The sequence below is a fragment of the Castor canadensis genome, chromosome 6, assembly GCF_047511655.1.
Source record: "Castor canadensis chromosome 6, mCasCan1.hap1v2, whole genome shotgun sequence".
Taxonomy (NCBI): domain Eukaryota; kingdom Metazoa; phylum Chordata; class Mammalia; order Rodentia; family Castoridae; genus Castor; species Castor canadensis.
Genome location: NC_133391.1, coordinates 129,825,867 through 129,852,371, shown reverse-complemented (window position 1 = coordinate 129,852,371; position 26,505 = coordinate 129,825,867). Strand labels below are relative to the sequence as shown.

General features: G+C 35.9%; 1 protein-coding gene across 2 annotated transcripts in view; it reads left to right on the top strand.

Moving 5' to 3' along the window:
* The window catches only part of Rab3c (RAB3C, member RAS oncogene family), a 249,968-nt gene that overhangs the window by 102,709 nt on the left and 120,754 nt on the right, over window positions 1–26,505 (top strand). For both annotated transcript variants that reach the window (XM_074077466.1, XM_074077465.1), the window contains exon 3: window positions 18,520–18,638. In XM_074077466.1, coding sequence (XP_073933567.1) covers window positions 18,520–18,638 — 119 coding nt within the window. The remainder of the gene's footprint in view (window positions 1–18,519; window positions 18,639–26,505) is intronic.

Sequence of the window (26,505 nt, the reverse complement as noted above, 5' to 3'; positions counted from 1 at the left end):
GCTTTTACATGTGATTCATGTCATTTAGTTCTCAGAAGCTTACTGTTAATATTTAAACCCAAACCACCTGGATTGTGTACACATTTATGTTTTGTGATCTAAGTGATAGAAAGAAGCAAGGACCACATGTTGTATACATGCACGTGTGTGTGCTTTTAATCCCATGAATGGATACCCAGAGTACTTTAGAAACAGAGAATTAACACTGAGGTCCACCATGTAACCTCAGGAATGCCTCCTGATTCTCCAGACCCTAATTTGCTTATCTATAAAACAAGGGTGATATTCATATACATCTCCCCAGTTAGTCTAAGATCAAGTGAGATGATGCATGTGTTTGTACTTTGTGAAACATCATCCCTATTTTCAGCATTTTATGTGATTAATTTATGTATGTACCTATATAGCCTCTATAAAATATAATTAGAAAAATAAACATTCCTTGAAGAAAATTAGAGGAAATAAATCAGCTGTGGTTATAATACATATATACATGGAAATATCACAGGAAACTCCCTGTGTAGCTACATTTATCTCAAACAAGCAAAAATATCATGTTTTTCTTTTTATCTTTTCTCTTTTTTCTTGTACAAAATTGGAGAACAGGAGAATAGAACAGGTCCTACCCGGGGTGAGGGTTTGGTACCAGTGTGGGGGGGAGGTGGCAGGGAAAGCGGTAGGAGGGTGAATGTGAGGCAAAAAATGTATACACATATATGTAAATGAAAAAATGATACCTGTTGAAACTATTCCAGGAATCAGGGGAGAGGGAGATAAAGGAGAGCAGTGAAGGGGTGAATTCAAGTATGATATATTTGATACATTGTAAGAACCTCTGTAAATGCCACAGTGTACTCTGATCCAGCACAATAAAGGGGAAAAATAAAAGGAAAATAGACATTTTTATCTATCCCAGTTCACTAGGAAAGCATCTCAATATAGTGAAACATTTCCCAGTCATTCTACCAAAGGAAAGTTGAGGGCACTTAATTGGCTGAGCCTGGCAACAAGAAATATTATGATAGCCTGGTCATTAATTCCTCCTGTATGGGTGGATTTTCAAATAATTGAAAGAAGATACTTTCATAGTATATCAGCTTAAAAGCTTTTACTTCTTTTTTCATCTCATTCTAAATTCAGTTGTTCTTCATGTCTTAGAAAGTTTACTCCAAAATACCTTTAGAACCTCTCCCATCATGAAGGTGAGTTTCTGTCCCAATTACACAGTAGTTATTTCTCTCCAGGATATTGCAGTTGCTTCTTTGTTTTAAGCTTCTGGGTTCCTTCTAGCAAATCTATCCTTATGAAACTTGTATTGGTTTCCTATCATTGTAATGAATTAATCACAAATTTAATGGCTTAGAATCACACGGATTTATTATCTTACAGTTTTGGAGGTCAGAAATCCAAAATGGGTCTGCAGGTCTGTGTTCCTTCCTTAAGCTCCAGAGGAGAACCCACTCCCTTGTCTTCTCCTATGTCCAGAGGCCCCCTGCATCCCTGGGCTCCTGGCCCCTTTCTTCCATTTTCATAAGCAGCACATCTTCCATCTTCTACAAATCACTCTGTCTCTTTGTCTCTCTTTCTGTCTCTGTTCTTCTCACTCTGTCTTTTCTTGCCTTTGCTTTAATTGTCATACTTTCTCTGGCTCTCCTGCCATCCTCTTTCCGTATAATGACCTTTGTGACTACAATGAGGCCCTAGAAAATATAGGATGATCTCTTCATCTAGAGATCCTTAATTAAATCATATCTCCAAAATCCCTTAGGCCAGGTAACACCTTCATAGGTTCATGAACTGAAAGACAGTCACCAAATGAACCGTTATTTTGCCGATCACTACTTATCATACTTATCTGACAAAAATAAGTTTATACTATAGAACTTTGTAACTTGCTGGAAAGATACTTAACATTGACCTGAATAATGAGGAAGGGATATAAACCCTTTTTGTTTTACTATTTTAATTAATTTTTAACAGAATATTCCAAGGCAGCCTACATGTTGGTTTACTGAATACTCAGGATGTATGGTAACTGAAGGTTACTTTCCATGATATGGAGAAATGTAAAGAACTTTCAATAATGGAAGAAAGGGATGATGTGGAAATTGTATGTGTATTTTTTTTTATGGCTAAGCATGTATTTAAAGCCATTTGTACTTTTTCCTTTGGAGTACTGTCTGTTCTCAAATAATTAGTAAATGTTGCCACTTATTAATTGGATTATATAGGAGGTTTGATGTTTAATTTTTTTATCTCTTCATGTAGTCTGAATATGAATCCTTTGTCCTATGAATAGTTTACAAATTTTTTCTCCATTCTGTGGGTTGTCTCTTGACTCTGGTGTGCAGATGCCTTTTAATTTTATGCACTCATATTTGTTGATTTGTGCTCTCATTTCCTGAGTAGTTGGAGTTCTATTTAGTGAACCCTAAGGATTCTCTGGCTTGTGGAAGAATCAAGCCTTTTACCCAGAAAGACTCACTTCAAGGCCAAAGCCCTCCTTTTCTTCTCTTCTGGACTAGAGCATGCTTTATTTTATCTGCTCGATTGCCTGGTTCACACAACTATTTCACCATGTGCAATTCCAATTTAATCCTTGCTTATTTACTTTCTAAAGACAAATCTTCAAGTCAATTTCTTTATAGAAAAACATTTTGGTGTTTAAAGAGAAACATACCTGGCTTTAAGGTAAATATGAAAATTGCATAGCCAGTAAATCTCCTTTGTTGACTGCACACTGGAGTTTGCATGTAATTTGTGGCCCAAAACACTTACATTTGCCTGCTGATATACTCAGGTAAGAGGAAGTAGCAAGGCTTCCAAATCAAAGTACTCTGAAAGAATAAACTACATAGATATCTCTATTTCCTGGAAAGAAAATTCTTCTCCTTATTTAGAGAAGCAAAAAGTAATCTGAATAGCTGAATATAATCTCAAATACAGTATTCTTTGTGGCACTGAGAATCTTGTATTAAAGCTACACAAAAACAATGCTGTAAAATGATCTCTGCTGAATGTGTCCGGTGCTAAGACTCTTTTCAATTTCAGAACTATAGTCATAAAAAAGTCATAAAAAGTGATGAGCTGTTTAAAATGTCCATGCCTTTATCCAAATTATTTTGGTTATCATATTATCAGAGGTATGAGGGGAGCTAGCTTTTCCTCTTTTTCATCACTGAAACCTTAGCTATGACAAAGAGACAGAGCTACAGTTTAGCTTCTGGTGTAGCTAAATCACCAGAAGGGTGATTTGTGGGACAAAGCTATTAAGCTTTTAGTTAGCACAATAGAAACCAAAGTTGCCAAGTCAGAGAGAACTTCCAGAAAATAAGTAACTGTATTAATTTCCTCTTACTTCATTTCATAGTGATAAAGTGACTCACAGTGCAATGTTATATTCAGAACTACTTTCACTGAAGCAAAGGAGAAAATAATTTATTTTTCACAATCATTGAGATCCTTCTTTCCTGAACTTTTGATAATGTTTTTATTACCATCTGATTAATTATGACATTACCTTATGTTACACAAAAGTAAGGCAGGAAGATATTTCTCCAGAGAATCTTAGCTCTCAAAGTCTTTTTAAAATAATCAAACAGAATAGCTATGTATGTCATGGTATAATTTTTGTAATCTTATTTTGTAAGTATGCAATGCAGTTTTTGTCTTCAGGAGGAAAATGGCTTCTCCCAAGTGAATCTCATTGAAACAACTTCAGAGAAGTGTCTAATGCAAACACGAACTAGATTCTTCTAGTTTGTGGCCTGGAGTTTTGCAATATAAATGTCAGAATCACTGGAAATCTACAAAGAATTGACTTCTTTCTAGGAACTCTTGCAATAATGTTGGTGATGAATTTTGCATTGTAGAATTCAGAAGTTTTATTTATTAGAAAAGAGGCAAGAGCTACTTAAGTTTAGAATTAAATGTAAGATAAATGTGTTATCAGTGAACATTAATAAGGTGAAGAGAAGTGGTCTTTTGGAGGAGAGTGTCCTTCTCTGGGAACTGAATTTCTGGAATGGAACTAGATAGCACCTAACTTACCATTGGAAGGACTCTGTAAATACAATGACTTATTCCCAGCACTTTTGTCACCCCAACCCCTTTTGCCCTTTCCCTTTCTTCATCCTCTCTTCTCTTTGAAAAGGTGCCCTCTAGTTCCTAAATTAATTTAACTTGTGTCTGGAAATGGAGGAAATTGAATTTAACTTATCATTGTGCTTACATATGAAATGTCTGTCTTCCTGTGATGGGGAGATTAAGATGCATTTGACCCTGTGTTACTCACTCCCCTCTTATTGCTTTCACATTGCTCCTGGTAGTCTTGAAGTGCATTTAGCCATAGAAGGTATGGGTAGTATATCTTCAGTGACTCTAACATGAAATAGTGATTCTCTGATTGTTATGGTCTTTCAGTGATAGTTTGGAGATATTTAGGATAAGTTTTAACATACAAATAAAAATAATACAGTGCCAACAACCATTGCAACTGGGTGGTTTAGAAATAAGAATAAAGGAGATACTGAGAGAGAAACCTTTTTGATTAGGAGTATCTCATGGGTGACTCTCTTGAATGGTAAACTTGAATTTCCCACTAATTGAGAAAAGATATCAGTTTGTTCTAGCTGCATGATGTGAGGCTGTAGCCTTGGATGTGAGAGATTCTGAGTGTCTTCAAGATTTCAACTGCTGCTTTGAGCATCCAATCCAAATTTATATATTTATTTAAAAAATAAATGTCTAATCTCCTGCATTTCCTATCCTAACTTATAGGATAAGAAAAGTAGAAAATCAATAATAAAAGAGTTAATGGAAAATGTATTCACAACATAATATCTCATAAAAAGATACATGTTTTTATAGACTATAGGTTTTAGAACATCTGTGCCTAGAAGTTTCTACCTATAGTTAAAATAAAAAAAAACTCTAACATTTGATTTCCTTGTTTTTTCATAGACATTTAATAACTTCTCTAGTTATTTGTAGTTATCAATAGCATTAACCTTCCAATATCCCATTTTTGCAAATCTTATATGATTTCAGCTTGGCTCTGGGATCTTACAGTTTGTAGTCAAAGCCTTTGCAGAATGCTTCACTTTCGTCTAAACATATCTGACATTGCTCATTGGTCTATGTGCAGACATCACCAGTGATGAAGTCATCAGTTCATGAGGCAACCCATTTTTTATTAGCCAATTTCTCTGTTTTGAGTCAATTATTCTCACTATTGAAACAAAGGATTTTCATTGCCTTGAAAAGAAAAACTTTGAGAAAGGCCTAGGCACTATCTCAGTCATTTGTCTGCTTTTTTTCAATGGCACTTTCCCATCTTAATTTGCTTGTTTCTCTTTGTTTTTAACTACTTTGGACATTTCCTATTGAAATAGGTCCTCTGGAAGAATTCATTTCAATGCTTATAGGTTTGTTTGAAGTTTTTTGCCTATCAATTTCAAGCAAATTGGAAGATTATAACCATAATCTTATTTTAATTTGAGTTGAAAAAGGATGTTATTTAGCATAATGTAGCCACTTATAAAAAATCTTCACTTCTTGGTCACTCACTGTCTTATTCAAACAAGAGTAATTGACAGTGGTTTTTAGCTACATCTTTGATAGATTATCCAAAAGCTAGATTTTACACCAAAAATACATTCATTATTCTATAGACTTTAAAAACTCCAACCATAAATATGAAATATATTGATGGATAAAATATTGCATTGAAAAAGACAAAAATGAAAGAGCAACTGGGAATTACAACCGCTAACATACATGTATGGTATTCTTTCTTTTTCAGTTTTTTTTTTTTTTTGATGGTACTGGGGATTGAAACCAGAGCCTTGTGCTTACTAGGCAAGCACTCTACTACTTTTGCCACACATCCAGCCCTTTTTGGTTTGGTTATTTTTTTAAGATCAGGTCTTGCTTTATGCCTGGACTTGCCTGAACTGTGGTCCTATGTATATTGCAGTTTAGGAAGATGAAGTATAAAGAAGTTGATTGATTTGCCTAAGGTCACCAGGCTAATAATAAAGCAGTGGGGACAGAATATGAATACAAGTCATCTAGCACGAGAGTACTACTCCTAAATTATCCAGTATCGGTCAAATCACCAGCATCAGAATGGGCAAGAGCGTGTGGAGAAAACGCAAATCCCTAGACTCAACTGCCAAATCTATTAAGGAAGAACTTCTGAGAGAGCAGTCCTATGCTGAATTGCCAAATAAAAGTTATAAATAGACCAGTTAGAAAGCATTAGTATCCTTCAACATCCCTGAAAATAGAGGTAAGAGGACTCCCCCACTGTATTTGTTCCTTATGGGCCAACTCTGTGCTACATCAGAATTCATTGATTGGCGTGCAAGATGGAAGAAACCTTGCCCCACCTGGTCATGTTCCCCAGCAGGTTGCAACTGTCTTCAGGTACCAAGAATCATCTGTTCATCTTTCTGTGAAGGGTGATGGAGCTGTGCAAATCAACCTTACACCTGCCCATCTGCTTACCTCTCATATTTGTGAACTAACTCAGCAGGTCAAGCATGTAGTTAGATTGCTTGGAGCAGAGAAAGAACACAAAAGGATCAGACCATGACCTTATTAGCACAGCATGATCCTCTGGCCTGGTATAATCAGCCAGAGTGGTACCCAGCTGGAGAAGTCTCTGTCTTTCCTGCAGGAGAAGGATCAATAGATGCCAGTGCATCTGTTCTCCAGCTCTGCATCAAGCTATTCGTGTGGCAGAGTCTGTTTATATGGTAAGAAAAATAAATTTGTCTGGCACAAAAGCCCTAAAAGAATTTTTTTTGCACTGAAAATGTGAATTTGAATTATAGTCAGAATACTGACACCCTTTCTGGCTTCTCATGCCAGCAGCCATGTTGACAGTGATATTTAAATGTGGGAAACATGCTTTTATGGATTGCCAGATTGTTTGGCAAATGATTTAGGTATATGTAATCTATTTGTGATGCCATGATTTTTGTAACTCTTTACTATGAAAAATAAAGAAAACCTAAGTTTTGCTTTATATATGAGTTTTATTTCCCCATCAATAATAACTTTCTAAGTGATAGCTAATCTTTCTTCTTAAATTTGAAATGTTAGTATATGGATGTTTTATATACTATATATTATCTGTCTGCCTCTTCTTTTCTTTTATACACAAATTAATACAGGTTCTTTCTCATTTGTGGCTATTTGCTCATATTTTCTGTTGATCTGAAAATAATGGCATTGGTTCATTTATAGTAACTTCTAGAAATTTGTTTTTTTCTGACTTAGCAAAGAATTTAACCACTAAATATAATTCAGAGTGAATAAATTCTATAGATGTTATTGTAGATCTAGATTGATACATTTGGCCTCAAATTTATATTTTCTTTGGAATTTCTTTGGGATTTATTAAGGGTGTATCCCTTTCAAAAGTAACACCACAATAACAGTCTAAAAAGAGCCATGAATAAAACAGGGCTCACTCTCCCTTCTCCACTCTGGCCCTTCCACCACCCTGGAGCGGTGGCACCTCCCCCACAGAGGAAAGTCCACACCTCACAGTGGAGTCCTCAACCAGAACATGTACCTTTCTAGCTTCCCAATATTACAGCCCATAATCAATCCCCATTTCACCCACCGAATTCATTTCTATCTTGAATTCATTCTGTTCTATCAGAAGTAGTGTTAGATCAAAGTAGTAGAAAGTTATGCTTTGGACATCTAAAGCTAACTGAAACCTCCATGAGTTTTTTCCCCCATGAGTACAGCTCTCAACACTTTCTTTCTTTCTTTCTTTGCTTTCTTTTAATGGTAGGACTGGAGTTTAAACTCAAGGCTTCATGCTTGCGAAGTACATGCTCTAGCACTTGTGTCACATCTCCAGCCCATTTTGCTCTGGCTGTTTTGGAAATGAGATCTCTGCAAACTATTTGCCCACACTGGCCTTGAACCATCATCATCTCAATCTCTGCTTCCCAAGTAGCTAGGATTACAGGCATGTACAACAGGTGTCCAGCTCAATCCTTTCTTCAGTTGTCATTGTCACTAGCTTCTGACCCTAGCCTCTGATTTCAGTTCCTCTACTTACGGAGCTGAGCACCAGTCTCAACTCTACATTGGTGTCAGCTCAGAACTGAATAGAAAAAAAAAAGTTAATTGCTTAAACAATAATTGAGGTCATCTCTAGATGTTTTTAACATAACCAAAAAATGGAAGCAAAAAGTCATTGTTTGTTATTTAATTAGTTATGTGATCTTGAAGTCTCATTTGCAATTACCATTGATCTTAGGAGGCCCTGGATGACTTTGTTCTTTGTAAAATTTAATATTATATATCAAATAAGGAAATGTAAGGTCACAAAAGTTGCATATGAAAGTGCCCCAGGCTGTCTGAGACCTCAGTCTGAGTGTCACTGTCTGCAGAACTCTAGTCAAATGGACTTAATATTTTCTAACCACTGAATAACTTATAAGATGGTACTGAGAACTTAAATTTACCTTTGATTTTTACATTCTTCATGTGGTGTAACACCATCTCACTACATTTTTAGAATTACATAAGGTGAGAGGATTTTTAAGAAACAAATCATTGGACCCACTTATGAAAGACATTTATATGTAATTGTTATAGTATTGCTATTTGGGGTCATGTCAAGAATCTTCCAAGCCACCCCTTCCCTGATGGGCCTTCTGCCTGGCCTTCCAGTCCCTTTCCCAGAACCAGACAATGTTCTTGTTGCTCATATCTGCTTCCCACTTAGCTGTCTGTTGCGTGCTTGCTCTCTCTATATGGAGCATGTAATGAGAGGCTGAAAAGGCTGCTATTTCTCCAGCATCTGATTTCTACATTTTCATTCCCCATTGTCTCTCTGTATATTTTAGAGACTTTATTAATCAGACATAAGCTTATTTTTAAATCATTTTTATCAACCAAAGTAGTTTGAAATGGGGGGAATCACTCCTTTAATCTTGAAATACCCATGTAATTCATTAGGTCTTTTTTTTCATTAAAGATAAGAACAATCATAAAAATAAGAATGGGCAGAAAATATTAGAGACATCAATAAATATAACCAAATAATAGCCATCATGGGAGTTTAATTGTGTACTTTGTCTAAATTTGATTAACGTTTTGTGGAAAAGGTGATGGATAGACTGAAGGCTTGTGAGTACTGGCTGATCCTGAAGGACAAATGTCTTTCTTTTCTCTCCTTCCCTGGGGGTGGAATGAGAAAGGAATGATATCCCAATAATGAGTCCAGTTTTGTTGACACACTTTCTATTAGAATCTGGCAGAATCCCAGCGCCTGGGAAGGCCCATGAGTTCTGACCCCAAAGCCCTTGTTCTTTCCTCCACATACTGCTACTGCTGAGAAAAAAATGGAATTCTTATTTAAGAAGCACTTAATATGCACAAGAAGTCTTTACATATACTGCTTCTTCTTACAACAGCCTTAAAGCAGTAAATAATATTACCACTATTTTAACTAGAAGGTGAAAACTCAAAGGAATGTAATTACCCAGGGCCATATAGCTGGTACCAGGTCATACCTTTTCTTTCTTCTATTCCCAATTATGAATCCTGTTCTAGAATAAACAAGAATTTGTCCTAGTACACTCTACCTTTTCTCCTGATACTGTAGTATAAATGGAGTGTGTGTGGCGGGGGGAGTTGTATGCCCATTTGCAGCACCTAGTGAATTTTCAGGTGCCAAGCAACATCTCTGCAATATTTCAATGCTATTTTCGTCCCTGAAAAGGGAAGGAGATAGAGAAATGCATAAAGGATAAATGTCACTCAGTTTTCACTCCCTAACCCATTTCCATGGTCTTTCCCAACATGCTTATTATGTTTAAGTCTGCCAACAACCTCCTCTCAGACCTCTCACATCTGTCTCTGAGAATTTACCCCAAACTTACCTTTTCCAGGAGCTATTTCCAGGTCACATCAATCTGTCCTTTTTTCCTGTATGCTATGAGGACAGCTATGAGTATACACTATGTACAAGAGGATAGCATAGTACCCAGAGGATAAGAGAAAATGAAGATCAGAAGATAGCTACATCTTTGAGGTGGGCAGATAAGAAGTTTACAAAGGTAACTGAAGAAGAACATTTAAACTAAATAAACAAGTGAGTTATGCCCTGGAAGAATAAATTTAAAGAAACAAGGTAGTGACATCAATATCATGTTTCAGAAAGACAACTAGGATGAGAACCAAAAGTTAAACAACTGAACATGACAAAGAGGATATCATTGATTACATTAGCATGAACAATTCCAGTGGAGCATTGGTACTAAAAACAGTATAATTTGTGGAAGAACAAATGGAGTTTGAAACAGTAAAGCTAGAAAAGATGAAAAGCACACACAGGGAGCAAGTGTTAAATAGCCAATTGATGGCATCAAATCTAAAGCCAGAATGGAAAAAAAAGATATAGCCTAAATTCTCCAATATTCAGACAAATATTTAGACAGATGACTAGACTTGAAATGTGTGTAGATTTATGGGTTTTTATGTAATGTGTCATTTTCCAATGCTGTGACTTAGACTAGTACTTAAACTCTGTAGTTAGTTCTCAGCTTTATCATGTATAAAATGGTCTGCTACCTCAGAATGATGAAGGGAATGTTCTTTGAAATGTGTAAAGCCCTGTTCAAATGTACATTTTTGTTATTGTGACATTCCACTGGTGGCTAGTTTGTTGAAAATTCTAAACATGGATATTAAATATACTTTAGTATATACTGAAGTATATTAAATGTATTTGGCATTACCTTTATCTAAATCCTGTTTTCAGTCATGCTCTGCCCAGTAGCCTATGTCTACCCCAAACCATCACCTGAACAGATTCCATAAGTTTCCAGTTATTTTTCTCTTATTTAAAAGAAGCTCAGTCAGAGCACAGAGGATTTTTAGGGTAGTGAAACTCTGCATGGTACTATAATAATTCACACATGTCATTACAGATGTGTCCAAACCCCTAAGATGTACAATACCACGAGCAACTCTAATGTGAACTATGGACTTTGAGAGATACGCTTGTCAGTGTAGGTTCATTGACTGTAACAAATGTGCTACTCTAGTGGGGGAGGTAGATAATGGAGGAAGCTATGCATGTATAGGAACTCTCTGTACTTTGCTCAATTTTGCTGTGAGCATAAAACTTCACTCTAAAATAAAGTTCATTATTTAAAAACAAAAACAAAACCTCAGGACTCTTAAGTTTAAAATGCCCTGATTTAGCATTCATATTCTTCCCTTACTATAAATAGGGCTACACTCCCAGGATGCTAGTACAATAAGAAGAGGGATTTGATCTACACTTTTACCCTTTCTAATCCTTCATTTGCTAGTCCTTGCTCTTTCCATATAAGAGTGGAAGGAGTGTTGGGAGATGAAGAGAAGGCAGATGTCTACTCAGCTAGACATGCAATTGCATTTCTTCTTGGCTGCTTCAGAGAAGCCTGTCCTGCAGCTCACAGCTGCTGTGTGACAGACACTGGAATGTGGCTTCCCTGAGTAAAAGCTTCAGGGAGCCCTGCGGAGCTCTCCTGCTGCCCAGAATCATGGCAAGATTTTAACATTCCTTCAGCTCCCTTTTGGCCCGATTAGTATACCTCAGAGTTTCCCATGCCTCATCCAGGAGACAGGCTCTACATCAAGTAGAGCTCCCTGCTGTGGTGTTTGCTGGTACAAGGGAAACTCACATAATATAACCATAATGCTAACCTGTGCCTCTCCTCCTCAACCCCGCTATCCCTCTCCAAGACACAAATTACTTATGCTCATATTAACAATTCCATTACTTAAACAGACAGCACACAGCCAGTCAAAGGGCTCTTGGTTCATGTAAGGAAAGCGCCCATCCCTTTGTTAAGGAGTGTGGTTTGAGTCTCAGTTGCCAATTTTATCCTTTAAAACACAGTACATTTGATTTGATGCAAGCATTCTGTATTGTGTTCTGTGAAGAAAAATAATCACCAGCCTTGACTAAAAGCTCTAAATTGCCTGCATTTAAGTATTTATGCTCTAGGTTTTGAAAAGTTGAGCATAATCAAAATCCCACTGGGAAGATGTGTATCAAAAAGATTAATTAGAAAGAAAACAAGAATGATGACTTCCCCAATCTTTGTATTAAACATTCTTAGAAAAGGAGCCCTTAAGTAAAATGTGTAAAGATATCTTTATATGGTTGTAAATTTTATTAAGGTCATGAAGAAAGCTCATCTGAGTATTTAAATAGTGTTTACTGAAAAATGTCTCCAACTTTCACAAACAAAACCTTATAATTCATAGATATGTCAAGGTATTACTGACAGGGGGTAGAGTAAAAGACCCCCTATAAAAGAGCTATATATGGCTGCTCCTCTCTGCCAGGGAAGATGAATTGCCATGGTAACACTGCCATGAAATAATAGGTCCAGTTTTATCCTTCTGCCTTGGGCTGATTTTATTAGGTTTTACTTAGAAGTGGATGCCTTTGTAAAATGAAGGTTTTGGTATTTCAAAGCTAAACATCGTGACAAGAAAAATGTGGTCAATAAAATCTGCTGATGTGAAGAATGGATGATGGATAAAGGACAATAGGTAGGGAGAACATTTGAATTGATTGAAGAACTATTTAGAGACTGGTTTATTAGTTCTGTCTTTCAAAGTGTTGGCTTGTTTTACAGATGCTTTATAACAGCATGCTTGTAAATGAATTCATACTGACTACACAAGATCAGTAGGGAAAGTGGTTTGTAAATTTTATTTTAATGGAGGATTAACTACTGTAAATAAAACCGTTCTTACTGCATACCCAAAATAAATATGCAACAAGAAAGCGTAAAATATTTAAGCTTTGTATTTTGCTTGCTATTTTTATCAGGCTAAATTTAGTGGTGCTTTATGCCTATTTATGGAAATGAAAAAATAAAACGTTGGGGAAGGGAACAACATACAAAAGAAGTGATTTGTATAAATTGTGTCACATCAGGCAACATTGTTCTGTCTTTCTAATAGGACATGTATTAGAATATATGAGATGATAGATAGAGATAGGTATATAGGTAGATAGAGATAGATACATAGATAGATAGATAGATAGATAGATAGATAGATAGATAATCTAGTTTTAAAATAGCAGGACATACCAGACCACTTTTTAAACAGAATTAATTTTACCTAAGTGTAATATGGTGGTACATATTAGCATTACATCTTTCCTGATTTCACAGTGAGACTGCTAAGCTTCCCCATAACACTATCTTGAATTTTCTTTGTTTTTCTCTGCAGTAACATAATAAGGGACTGTGGAAAGCTATGAAATTTATATTGCTTTCACCCTGATAGTGAAGATTGCAAAGTGGAGTCAGTGACTGTATTAGTTTCCTGGTACTGCTGTGTCAAAGAACCATAATCTGGCTGGCTTAAAATATCAGAAATTGATTGTTTCACAGTTCTGGAAGATAGAAGTCCAAAATTACAGTGTCAGCAGGGTGATGCTCCCTCTGACCACTTTTGGGGAGAATCAATTCCTTTTCTATCTTCTATCTTGTCTTCTGGTGGTTGCCCGCAAGTTGCATTCCTTATCTTGTAGATGTATCACTCCAGTCTTAGCCTGTGTTTATACATGGCCTTCTTCTCTGTGTGATCCATGTCTCTGTTTTAATTTTTCAAAAATACTAGTCACAGGATTAGGGGTCACCATAATCTGGTGTGACCTCACTTATACTTGATTGCATCTGCAAAGACCCTTTTCCAAAATAAGGTCACATTCACAGATTCTGGGGTAAGAAATCCAACATACCTCTTTTGGGGACCTAATTCAACCCATAATAGTAACTGTATTCAAGGGCTTCATCTCTAAGTAAGATGTCTCCATTACAATTTTAAATTGCTGTACTGTCTGGTTCATTAGAAACATTTTTTACAACTTTAATCTGGTATAAACATGTAGGAAATATGGTATTCTGATTAATGAACTCCTCTTAATGGGTAGAATTTTGGAATATACAAAATATGCCTAGAATAAAATAAAGGTATATAAATGTATATCTATCAGAGTCCGTAACTAGTAACAGCTGTTTATTAAATGTTCATTGAGTGAATGGATGGATGGATAAAGCAGTTTTAATATTAAGCTGCTTAATAGTTTCTTCCTTGATTATTCCACAGTTTCCTCAGGTAAAAGGTTGCAAAGTACTAGTTTAGAGATGATCACTTGCTTGAATTCTAATTGGCTGAGCATTTATTCTGCTTTACATATTTGAGTCCATTTTGAAACTCACTAGAAAGTATATTTTATGTCTTGAATTACAGTGTTTCTGGACCTCATTTCTGTTGACTTTCCCTTTGAGTAATTGCTTAATTAATCTCTTAGCTTAATTAAATTACTTTTGTGGATCAACTAACACCAATGGGTTTTGATTGATTTGGTTTCTCCATCTACAAAAATACCTATTTTATAATGTACAAGAAGTTTCTGTCCTTCAATCTATTTTTGAACGTCCATCTAGACATTCAATAAACGTATTTTGATTGTGGTGATATTATTTGAGTTAGGTTTCTTTACTAATGGCTCTTTGCATCTGTCCTTTAATTTGATACAGAATGAAGTAACCAACAAAATACAAAACAAATTATAATATAGCCCATGCCTTACAAATGAAAACTATTTCCTCATCCTTAAAACTACATATTTTCTCTACATGACTTCAGAAAGGTTTGAGAATGCTGTATACATGCAGTTAAAAGTTTCAGCAGGGAAAAAAAAATCTGAAGGTGAAACAAAGACAAATATGCAAAATTCAAATTGAAAAAGTTCCTAGCTACTATTTATCATGCTGCTAATATTTTCCATTTTATAGTTCTTTTCTTGAAAGACATTCAAGTATTTGCTAATCAAACTTGCCATTAAAGTCAAAAATGATCTTATTTTTTGTCTAAGAAGATGGGAAAGAAGCTATTGATCATGCAAGAACATTTTCCCTCTTTTAGCCACATTTCTATCCCTTGTTTTTTTTCTGTAAAAGATTTCCAGTTGTTTTTCAATCACCAGAAGCTTATATTTATAGAAAATCAGCAGGTTTCTCTGGTTACTAGCGGCAACTTGACAGAGAGTTTGGAGCTGTTTCCCTGAGCACAGTGAAAAGGGACTGTTTTAGTCAGTTATCTTCTGACACTGTTCACATTTAATTACATTAGTGGCACTTGACATTATAAAATGTTCTTTTCTTTCAAATGTAACCTTCCATCATCATTAGTAAATATCAAATGTAATGAAGTGTTTTTCAGGCTTATTTTCTTCCTCATATAATAGAAGAAAATGCTAATGAGTTTGTAATCCAGAAATTGTTTTCAATATCCAAAACTAATACGGAGTCAACTTGGTATGGGTTTATTAAATTAGTTTATTCTTTATGTTTTCTTTGCATTTGAGAAAAAATTTCCTCTTTGCATTTCTTATTACACTTTATCTACTTGGTAAAATTTTTCTCTTCCTCTGCTTTTAGATGACAAATAACCTACAACTAGATTGTGTTTCTGGGTTCAAATCAGAATGATGTTAGAGATCCAGCCCCTTACTGTGACTTAAAGCTACTGTATTTTTCCTTGAAAACTGTTTCTCTCTCTGTCCCTTTCCCCCCCACCTAACTCCTCCCTCCTCTCCCTCCACCTGTCTTTCTTTAAAAAAATTTCTCCATATAATGACTATCTAACCCTGTGGTTTCTACCACCTTCCTGCAACATTTCAATCACAATATGATGAAGCTTTGATTTCTGCTCTCTCAAAGATTAAATACACCCACAATGTGAAACTGATGCATTTTATAACAGGAAAACCAGTTTCTTTACTGTCACAATAAAGTTAGCATCTTATGAATAGGGGACGCCAGCACTGGAAAAGGTCAAGAAGAAAGAGAGAAAGCCACCGTTTTCCAACACATTATTCAGTGTCTGCGTTGAAAACATGCTTGACAGAAAGGGTCTGGGTCACCTTTTAGCAGTGTCTGCAGTGTTTGACTGTTTTACTCTGTAGAAAAATTAGGGGAAAGCTGTCTGTTGTACAGAGAAGACAGCAGGCATGAAGTCCCCAGCCTGTACAAATGCTACTCAATGCCAGAGGATATTTTACCAAGAGAAAATGGAAGCCATCTAAAGTTACTTCACAATAGTAGGGGTGGGAAGTAAGTTATATTTTATAGATAACATGTTCTAGAAAAAAATGAAACTGAGCCAAATGTGGGAAAGTTCTTAAACAAACTGAGTAGTTTTAAGGGGTTCTGCTCCCCAGAGAGCCAAAATATATTACAAAATGTCTTGTTAAACCTTGATTTAAAAAAAAAAAGCAGCGTTTGGCAATTTGGCACTGGCTTTTTATCATGTTGTTGTCTTCATTTCACAGTTAAGTATACTGTTAACTGAATTAAATCCAATTCCTATCTAAAAATATCCACATAAACTCAATATCAGCTTCTTTCTGCCTCATGAATTTGTATATTTGTCCTAATGATGTGCACCTCATGATATCCCTAGCATCTGTATTTTCATAATATTTATAAAATTGTAAGCAAAGTATAAAAAAGTACAATAAAATATTCAAATAATTGTCATGTAACCCCTATTATGTTGGAATGTAATTAGGAAGCACTTTGTTTCTATTATAGAAACAAAATTTTTAGGATTCAATTCTTTTTACTAATTAGCCATTTATGTCTCCATAAATAAATTTTATAATCATAAATTTAATATTTTTATGAATGATTTGTATCATTAATCTTTACCTATTAAGGCTATTAGTCTTTGTTCTGTCTGGTATAAGACAAACATTTCTCAGTTTATCATTTGGTTTTCTATAATTTTGAATTTATTTATAACAACTTTTCTGTATTCAAGGAATTGTCAGTATTTTTCATGTGCTAAAATCAATACTTTCTTTCCTTTTTTGTTTTCTGCCACTGGCAGAAAGATCTTCCTCACCAATTTTGCTTTATTTTTGCTATTTTGGCTACTATCCTCTGTTTTCATCATACCTCTAAAGTCTTATTTTTCTTAATACTCTTTAATAAACATCTTCTAATCAGGCCAGTCTTATCCCTGATCCAAGAGTAGAATATATTATTGTTGGCTTCGTGGAAAAGTCACAACCTTGGCTGCTTTTTTTTAGTTTCATTTCATATCCCACATACTCTTAGAATCATTCACTGATCCCCAGCCTCCTTCATCTTCTTCCTCTAAACTCATAGGGGCTAAATAGAGTATGTTGCACAAATTAAGAAGAAGTTGTAAACAATATTGAGTTTCTCACTGTTGCCATGTTAATGTAAGCCTCCGTGCAGGAGAATGCTTGTGGGTGAGGAACTGTGTATCCAGTATGAGGCTATCCCAATAGTGACTCTATGACATTACATTCTGATGGTAAAGGGAACTGTTTTTATGTCACCCAACACATTAGCTCTCCCTTCAAGGCCTATTAAATCTTAGGGGAAGCTGTGATGCACTCTGCATACAAAAGAGGTATCTCAGAGATAAGCAGAGGAAGAGGATTCAGGCTGAAGTAGAAAGAAGATAATATTTTGTTCAAAATGCTAAGCACTTAAAAATTGCTATGGATGAGAAATTAGACCCCAATCTCTAAGGAGAGTGATAAAAGAAAAAACTGAGGAACATTTAGACTATAAATGATACCTCAGATCCTGAGAGGACAAAGGGGCAAAAGGTTATTGAACAGAACAATTTCTTCAACTACCGTATCCATGATGTGTAACAGAGCCATTTCAACAATTGCTTGTCTCTGATTCCCAGATTTAACTGTTACGTGCCACCTCTTTTGCAGGTATGGAACCCTTATATTTCTAAGCCATTATCTCCCATCTTGAGTTATCCTACCCACATTTCAGCAACAATAGCCGGCACTTGCCATTTATTGACCACTGTTTGTATGTTGCACTCTGTGAGAAGAACTGTGCATGAATTATTTCATGTAACCCCAACTCACATGCTAAACTTTAGAGGGGTTTAGCCTACAGAGGTTCAGGAGCTTGTTCATGTTCCCTCCCATCTATCTAACGGAAGAGTAAGAACTAAACTACAATCTGTCTGGCTTAGCCATACAAAGCAGGTATTTTTCTTTTCATCTGATAGCTGAATAGCTGAGATTGAACTGTAAGCTCCTTCAAAGCAGAGATCTTTTCATAGCTTCCCTTTCCCCACAGTGGCGTGTATCTGTAGCCAATAAACACATAATGATGGAAGTAATATATTCCTCTCACTCTAAATTATACAAAGAACCACAGATTTTAGAGAGGTATAACCTTTCTTTCTATTTTCTACAGTTAAATGCTGCTTAATGAGAGTTCCATCTTACTGATAAAAAGATTTTTAGAATATTATAGAGCTGCCATATGAAAATCATTAGGATAAAAAAACTAAAAAGAGATCAGAAGCTAGAGATTGCATGTACATTTTAGATTCTCTATTGTGACTACATTGTTTCTGCTGTATTTCTGAGAGTATATCATTGCTATTTTTTAGGACACAGCAGGCCAGGAAAGATACAGGACCATCACCACAGCTTATTATCGTGGGGCCATGGGTTTCATCTTAATGTATGACATCACCAATGAAGAATCCTTCAATGCAGTACAAGATTGGTAAGTCATAGCAAATACTACCATTACCAGTGATGACAGCTTTTTATTCAACCCTCTTCCTAACAGCAGTGACCATACTGCAATGTCCCATTTGTGTGTATCAGGCACTACAATCCCACTTGTGCTTTATAAGCCAAAGAAATGGTGGTTATGCTCAGTACCATTGTCAAGGGATTGATAAGAAGTCATTTTGGTGATTTTTTTTTTCCATTTTGTTCATTTTGGTGATTTGCATTCTATCACCTGGATTTCATAGAGTGAAGTGTATTGCTTTTTTTACTTTTAAAAATATAAATAATGGTTTGGAAATTTACTGGACTAAAATAGGGATCTAGAAACTGAGGCCTAGGAGCTAAGCCTGGTCCACCACTTGTTCTATAAATAAAGTTTTATTGAAACACAGCCAGGCTTATTTGTTTATTGTCTGTGCTGCTTTCACACTACAATACCAGAATTAAGTTGCTGCAACAGAAACCATATGGCCTATGAAGCCTAAAACATTTTGCATCTGGCCATTTAGTGGAAAAGTTTGCTGACTCCTTGTTTAGAAGATTTGTTGAATAGGTTATTCAAGCTGAAAAGTTTCAAAGGACTGGAGTGAAGGACAAGACAAAGTTTAAACCCTTTCTGACTCATAGACATATCAAACCATGTGAAAATAACTGTTTGTAATGAGTGTGATATATAGCAAATGCTTTCTGTTGTGACTGTGTCCTCCTCATCTGTCCCACCAGCACATTGGGAAGAGAAAGAAGAGCCAGTAGAATGATCATGAACTCCAGTAGATGCAAAGGGCTATTTTTCTGTAGAAAGAGCCAGAATATAGCTCAGGCTTTGTGTGGTATTAGGAGGAAAATGGAGCTCCCACTGGTGGTGACCAGGACTGACTGAGAGCATACCACATTTTGATTCTAAATAGTCACCATGATGATCTTATTTAAGGAAGCACTGGACTGACCATATTCTGGGAAAACAAATAGCATTCATCTTTTTTTTCTGTTTTCTATGATAATATTATCCACAATGAGTTTTTACATGCATATCATCAGCTCAGAGATGGTCAGATATAATTAAAAATATGAATTTGTGTTAGGCTTTTCTTTTAAATGCTTATATTCATCTGAGAAGACACCTACATCTTTCTTTTTTTTTCTTTATTCATTTATTCATATGTGCATATATTGTTTGGGCCATTTCTCTCCCCTGTCCCCCGCCCCCCTTCTCTCCCTCACTCCCCTTGCTTCCAGGCAGACTCTGTTCTGCCCTTTTCTCCATTTTGTTGAAGAATAGACATAAGCAATAATAAGAAAGACATAGCATTTTTGCTAGTTGAGATAAGGATAGCTATACAGAGAGATTCCTAGCATTGCTTCCATGCACAAGTATATTACAACCCGAATTGATTCATCTCTCCCAGACCTCTTCACTACTTTCCAATCACCTTCCCATATTGACCTCTGTCATTTTAAGGTTACTGTACATCTTCCTTATTTACATATACCTACAATATGTGAAATAATACCATTGACACCATAACTAAAAAGTAAAATATATAGTTATAAATTGAAAAAAGGCAAGTTTAAGACTTATTATGAAGAAATGATTATCTTCCTCCGAGGAACATAGAAGAAAATTTAAGTAACCTTCTTTGTAGTAGACTGAATATAGTAAAAATGCCAGTTCTTCTCAAATTAGCACATAAATTTAAGGCAATCCCAATTAAGTACCAGCAATCTTAGTGCAACATGGAATGAAGTAATAAGTCCAGACACAGCTACAAATCTTTATGAGAATTTAGTTTATGATAAAAGTAACGTTCAAATTAATGCCCAAAAATATTATTCAGTCAATAGTGTTGTGATATATAGTTAATTAACATGCACAGCTGTGACACATATATTTTTCTTCAAAGTGGTGATTTTAACATTGACCATTCCCTCTCTAGAAATGTTGAAACCAGCTCTCCCAGCCAGGAAGTGTTCATGGATAAGGTTTCAGACTTCAGAGTTCCAAGTGCTACTTGCACTCATAGTTCTTCTTGTCTTGTTGTTCCAACAAAAGTTATTTGACCACTGAGAACATATAGTAGGATCTGCCTCCTCATATGTTCTCTCTAAAGCCCAGTCATCTGACTTCAGCCCACGATGCTTATTCTTACTTCCACACGTCAGCTGACCCATCTGCCGTATCTCCGTCACCCCCACCTCATATTCTCCATTCACATTCTCTATCTCTCTTTCCTTTTGCAGCTCCATTTCCTGGCTTTTGAAAGTCACATTTTCCAGATTATTCTTCTCCTTTTCGGATCATTTCCCCTTCTCCTCCCAGATCTCACCCTCTCCTCCCCTCAGCCGAGAGGAGGTAAGCTCCCATGACTTTTTTCCATCACCTGTTCTCTGTGTCCTTGGCCATCTTATCCACTCCCATAGATTCACTTATCACTTAAGTCACGTGGCCCCCAAATTTAAATTTATGGTTCCACTCTGTCTGTAAACTACTTTGTACCCAAAATATTTTCAGGTACCTAAAATATTTCTCCACCAAGACACCCTACTGATGCCATTAAATCAACTGTCTGTATCTGAAACTGCTCAGCTTCCTAACATTATTATTTCTGTTTGTTGCAATAAAATACTCCATCACCCATGGTCCAACTTGAATCTAGCTCTGACTTTGGGCCATCCCAATCTGGGGTCAGCACATGTGTATTAATTGTTTCTGAATATCCTTTGAATCTGCTCCTGTCTTTCCATTTCTTCTTTTACTATCTTTGTTCAATTTCTTATTATTACCTTTTGCTTGTACTCTCACTAGAGCCATCCAGGTGGTCTTTCTTACTTTAGTTGGTTTTTTTTTTTCTGTCCCTATCTATCCTATCCTATTGCTACTCTAAGATTCTTCCAAAATAACAGGATCCTAAAGGTCATAAAGACCTTTGCCTAAGAGTCATGACTCACTATTGCCTCCTGAATTAATCAAAGCATCCTCAATCTGACTTTCAGACACAATGTGTCATCATGCCACTATTTATTTATAGCTTCGTCTCTCATTATTCTAGAATTAAACAGAACCATTCAGTGTTTCTGGATTCCGTTCCAAAACTTTCAAATTTTGTTCTGCTTTCCTTTTATGCCACCTTCGGCTTTGCACATTTTTGTCTACAACTTACTTCATTTATCTGCAGACATCTAGATTTGTCAAAAACTAGCAAAGCCTATCCTATAAAGCAACAACTTACTCACTTATTTTTTCACCCAAAATTATATGAGCATTGGTTTATTAGGTTTTTTAACATATCAACAAACATTTGTTGACCACATATTTTTTACAGCATTTTGTCAGACACAGTGTTTAGCCCCTGTGCCAGCATTACTTTCTCCATTAGTGAATCCGCCATCACCACATTTCTGATGTAGAAATCTAAGGATTTCTTCCTCTTTCAGTAATCACATTTCATTAGCCACCAAGCCCAATTGTCTTTACTTTCTGAATGCCTTTCAAATCTATCCCTTTCCTTTCTCCCTAGTGTCACTGTCTTAATCTAAACTGTAGTTTAGGAAATTGCCTTTTATTTTTAGACTACGACTGTTTTTATTCATGTTCTAAACTTCATTCAAATGTCAAATGTTCTTTGAAGCATTAAAGTACATCTCTATCCATTTTCCTACTTCTATCACTGTTCATAGTGGGCAATGCTGCTCACACCCTCATTTCTGCATCCATGCTATCCCAGCACTTTCTTCAGACCACATAAAGAATCTAGTAGGCAGTTCTTACTTAATTACAGTATTGGGTCATAAGATCATTAATCCTTTTCTCTAGTACCCAATATAGTACAATTTCATATATGTTTTCTATATTTTTATTGTGGTGTAATATACATATATAAAATTTGCCATCTTGAAATGCACCACTATTTTAAAATGTATATTTCAGTGGTATTATTGTTGTGCAACCATCACTACCATCCATTTCCAAAGACTGTGTATACTGCTGCTATTATGCTATTTATACTCAACTTTTGTTTTTCTGAAATATATACTTGTCTTAGCTTCTATTAGATTATAAACTATTTGTAGGGAAAGATTGGCTTACTTGATTATATTTCCAACTTAGCATAATGACTAGCACAAAATGGGTATTTTAAAACTTTTTTTAATTGAAAAGCATAAAAATTAGGGAATGTTTGGGATATAAAAACAAAATGATATAGTTTAAAAAATATGACCAATTGGGAAAACATCCAACTTGCTTTACATAACAGTATTATTGAGTGGTGGTGAGAAGGCGATTGCTGATATCCAGTGATGTCTTCTACAACAGGAAATTAGGCATTCTGAGAGAGAAAAAAGCCCAAAGGAGCACATTCTTTAGATTACTGGTCTTAGGAGCTGATTTTAAGGGTTGAAAACACAAAAATATATATAGCAAAAATAAAATAAATTGGAATTGATTTATAACTGAAGGTTCAGATACTCTTCCTAACAAAATACACTTCGATTATACAGAACAAAGAAGAAAAACCGCTCAATAACTATGATTTCCGCAAAGTCCTTAAACTGCCTCATCACAGGGATAATTAAATTGTGCTAGATTTCTCACACATTCCAGTCTGTTAAGGAGAAGGTGACATGGAATTTAGAGATATGAGCATTTTGAGGAAATGGAGACCACCCCTTTTTTGAAAACCTGTTAGCTTGGGTTTTGCATTTTCCACTGTAATTTTATGTAAGGAGTTAGTAAAGTTTCCTCCTTAAAATTCTATAAAATTAGTACACTGTGAGTTCACTGTGAGTTTACTTATAAATTTATCTAGAAACAAAGATCCAAGAAGAACATGAGAAACTAAACACAAAAGATTCATACATTGTGGGTAATAAAATAGAAATAGAAAATGATGGTCAAGAATCGATAAGAATATTTGTTTTAGCCATTGTTCCCTAGAAATGGGGAGGAAGAAGCTGTGTGCTAATACTTTACTGGGAATAACAGGGCAGGGGGAGCAAGAAATGGCTATTCAGTCCCACCCAAAGTTGCAATGAGGCTTAAGATGGTCTTCAGATTTACCCATGTGCAGAAAATGTGTGTTCATTGCCAGTAAGGAATTTTCAGTTTGTTAAGGAGAAAATTGTGTGAAGTTGTAAAAGCAGGAGCAGCAGTCTCAAGTCAGGTCAAGTAGTGTCTTCATGGTCTCAGAGAAAAGAAATTGCCTTTTTTTTTTTTCCTTAAACATGTGTTCTGAATCTTCCAATAGGATTTTATTTAAGAAATAAATCAATTAATTATTTATTAAAGAAGCAGGTCCCCAAACAGGTTAAATAGTTACATGAATATGAGATCTCCACTGAGCATATCACCCCTTTAAAGTGTTTTTCAGGTGACTCATGGCCACAGTTTATTGGGTCTGAGTTGGAATGTGACCTGAAGTATATGGAATTTGGATAAGTTGTCCAGGTTCATTAATGAAGTCTAGTTCTGTGACTCAAAATGTCTACACATATTGCAATGCATTCTAATTTGATTTAAAAACTCCCTGTCCGTGACTTTAACGTTTTTCTGTTTGAAGTGTTACACAGCCACAGACTGCTGTATTTTGTGTTGAAGAATATCATTGGTTCACACCTCCCCCATGTTATTTATTTACATTCTGCTTTTCATGACACAGTGGAGAACTATTAATATAAAGGGACTTTTTTTTAAAAAGCTGGAAATCTGGTGAGCAGATTGATTAAAAAAGAAAACAAAAACTACCAGACTGAGGATAAAAGTCTTAACACCAACTTCCCACCAGTTTTAAATAATTGTCTCAGTGACATTCAGGGTGCCATTGCAGACTACAGTGAAACTTCAGCTTCATGAATTCTCTTCTGTTGTTTCTCTTTTCTTTCCTTTCCCAAAAAAAAAAAAAAAAAAAAAAACAAGTGGTGCTAAGGTGACTTCATGATAATAATTTTAGCTTGATAATAACAACTAAGATATGATGAGCAATTGCTAAGCTTTTCTTTGGAGCTTCCTAGTCTACTCCAAGGCTCCTTTCAGCTTTCAAGTCAATTCCATCACAGATCAGAAGGGATGGTGGTGGGATTGGGACAGGATGATTGACCTCCACCCCACACTGGACTTCAAGGAGCCTCCCCTGTCTCCATGGATAGTAATGACTCATTTTTGGTCTGTTCCAGCCATAAAATATTTTTCTTGTTATAGAAAACCCAACTTAAACTCAAGTTATATTTAGAAGATACATGGTCCCTACTCCATGGGCTCTTCCAAAACTAAAAACACTGTCCTTTCCATCTTAATAATATCACCTCAAAGAACTTTGGGGCCTATCTTAATTCCTTATTTTTCTGAGACCCCCATAGCCAAACCTTTAAAATAGTGTTATATCTTTTATCTAACCTCAAAATGCAGTCTATTCTCGTTAGTCACAGAAGTTATGCCCTATAAAGTTGCTACAAGCACTGAATTAGCTAAAACTGGATCACTGTCACATAATGGACAGTGTAGGGTTCCTGTGAGTCTCTGGTGGCAACATTTTGCCAAATGCTTAATGCATAATCATAGATTATATGTGGTTTTACTGAAAGACACTTTTATATATAATATATATTATATATAGTTGTGTCATTAACACTGAACTCATGACCTACAGTGCTTTTGTTACGCCTGATAAAAGCTTTATCCAACACATGAATTTTCTTTATGAGACACATCACAGCCTTCTTGTACTCATGCTCAGAAACACTAAGCAGCAAGCACTATGCTTGAGAGCCATTTCATTTAAATAATAAAATCACATGCACATACATAAAACAAAACACATACATACAGTGAAAAGTATGGCACCAAATAGATTGTAAAGAGGGCACTTGTTTATAGTGTGAGATGTGAAACAAGATGGCAGAGCACAGCTTCTTTCAACTTCAGCTGGGAATACGTGCATCAGGAGACTCAGATATTTCACTACCCTGAGCATGCCTGCCACTTTCTTGGAACGCACCAGGAGTGATGATTTTGAGATCACAAATACATTTCAGCAAATAGGTAAATTCACAAAAAAGGGATCCACCAATCTTGCCACTGCCTCATATTTCCACTGTATTAGTTGTTAGGACTGCTATAAGAAAGAATCACATACTGGGTAGCTTAAACAACAAAAACATATCATCTCCCACTTCTGAAGGCTGAGGGTTGTGTGAAGGAGAATCGGTTCCAATCTATCTCGTAGCTTCTAGTAGCCTCAGGGTTTCTTTGGCTTGCAGATAGTATCTTCCTCCCCCCTTGTTTCCACATCATCTCCCATTTGTGTATGCATGTATGTCTCTCTCTCTCTCTTTGTCCAAATTTCTGCTTTTCTAAAGGACCCAGTCATATTGGTTTGGGGCCCACCCTAATGACCTCATCTTAATTTGATCATTCGTGAAGACCCTATTCTCAAATGAGGTCACATTCACAGGTACTGGGGTTTAGAGCCTGATCATCTTTTTTGAGAAGTGGAAAATAATTCAGCCCACAACATCCTGCTGCCATCTGTTTATGCTGCCATTATCTTTTGTCTGGATTGCTAGAATCACCTAAGTGATTCCATACTTCCACAACTACCCAATACCCAGAATCTTCCCAGGACAGCAGCTGGAGTGAGCTTTTCAAACCATAAATCAGAATATGTCAGCACTCTGATCCAAAACTCCTCAGCATATTGTCTCTCTCAGATTAAAGCCAATCCCTTGCAAAAGTTTATAAGACCCTGTGCAATTTACCCATTGCTGCTCCAACCGGTGCAATCCCCCCATGTGCTCATCTAGCCACACCAGCATCTTTGTTATTTCTAGAATATATAAGACATGCCTCTATGTCAGAGCATGTG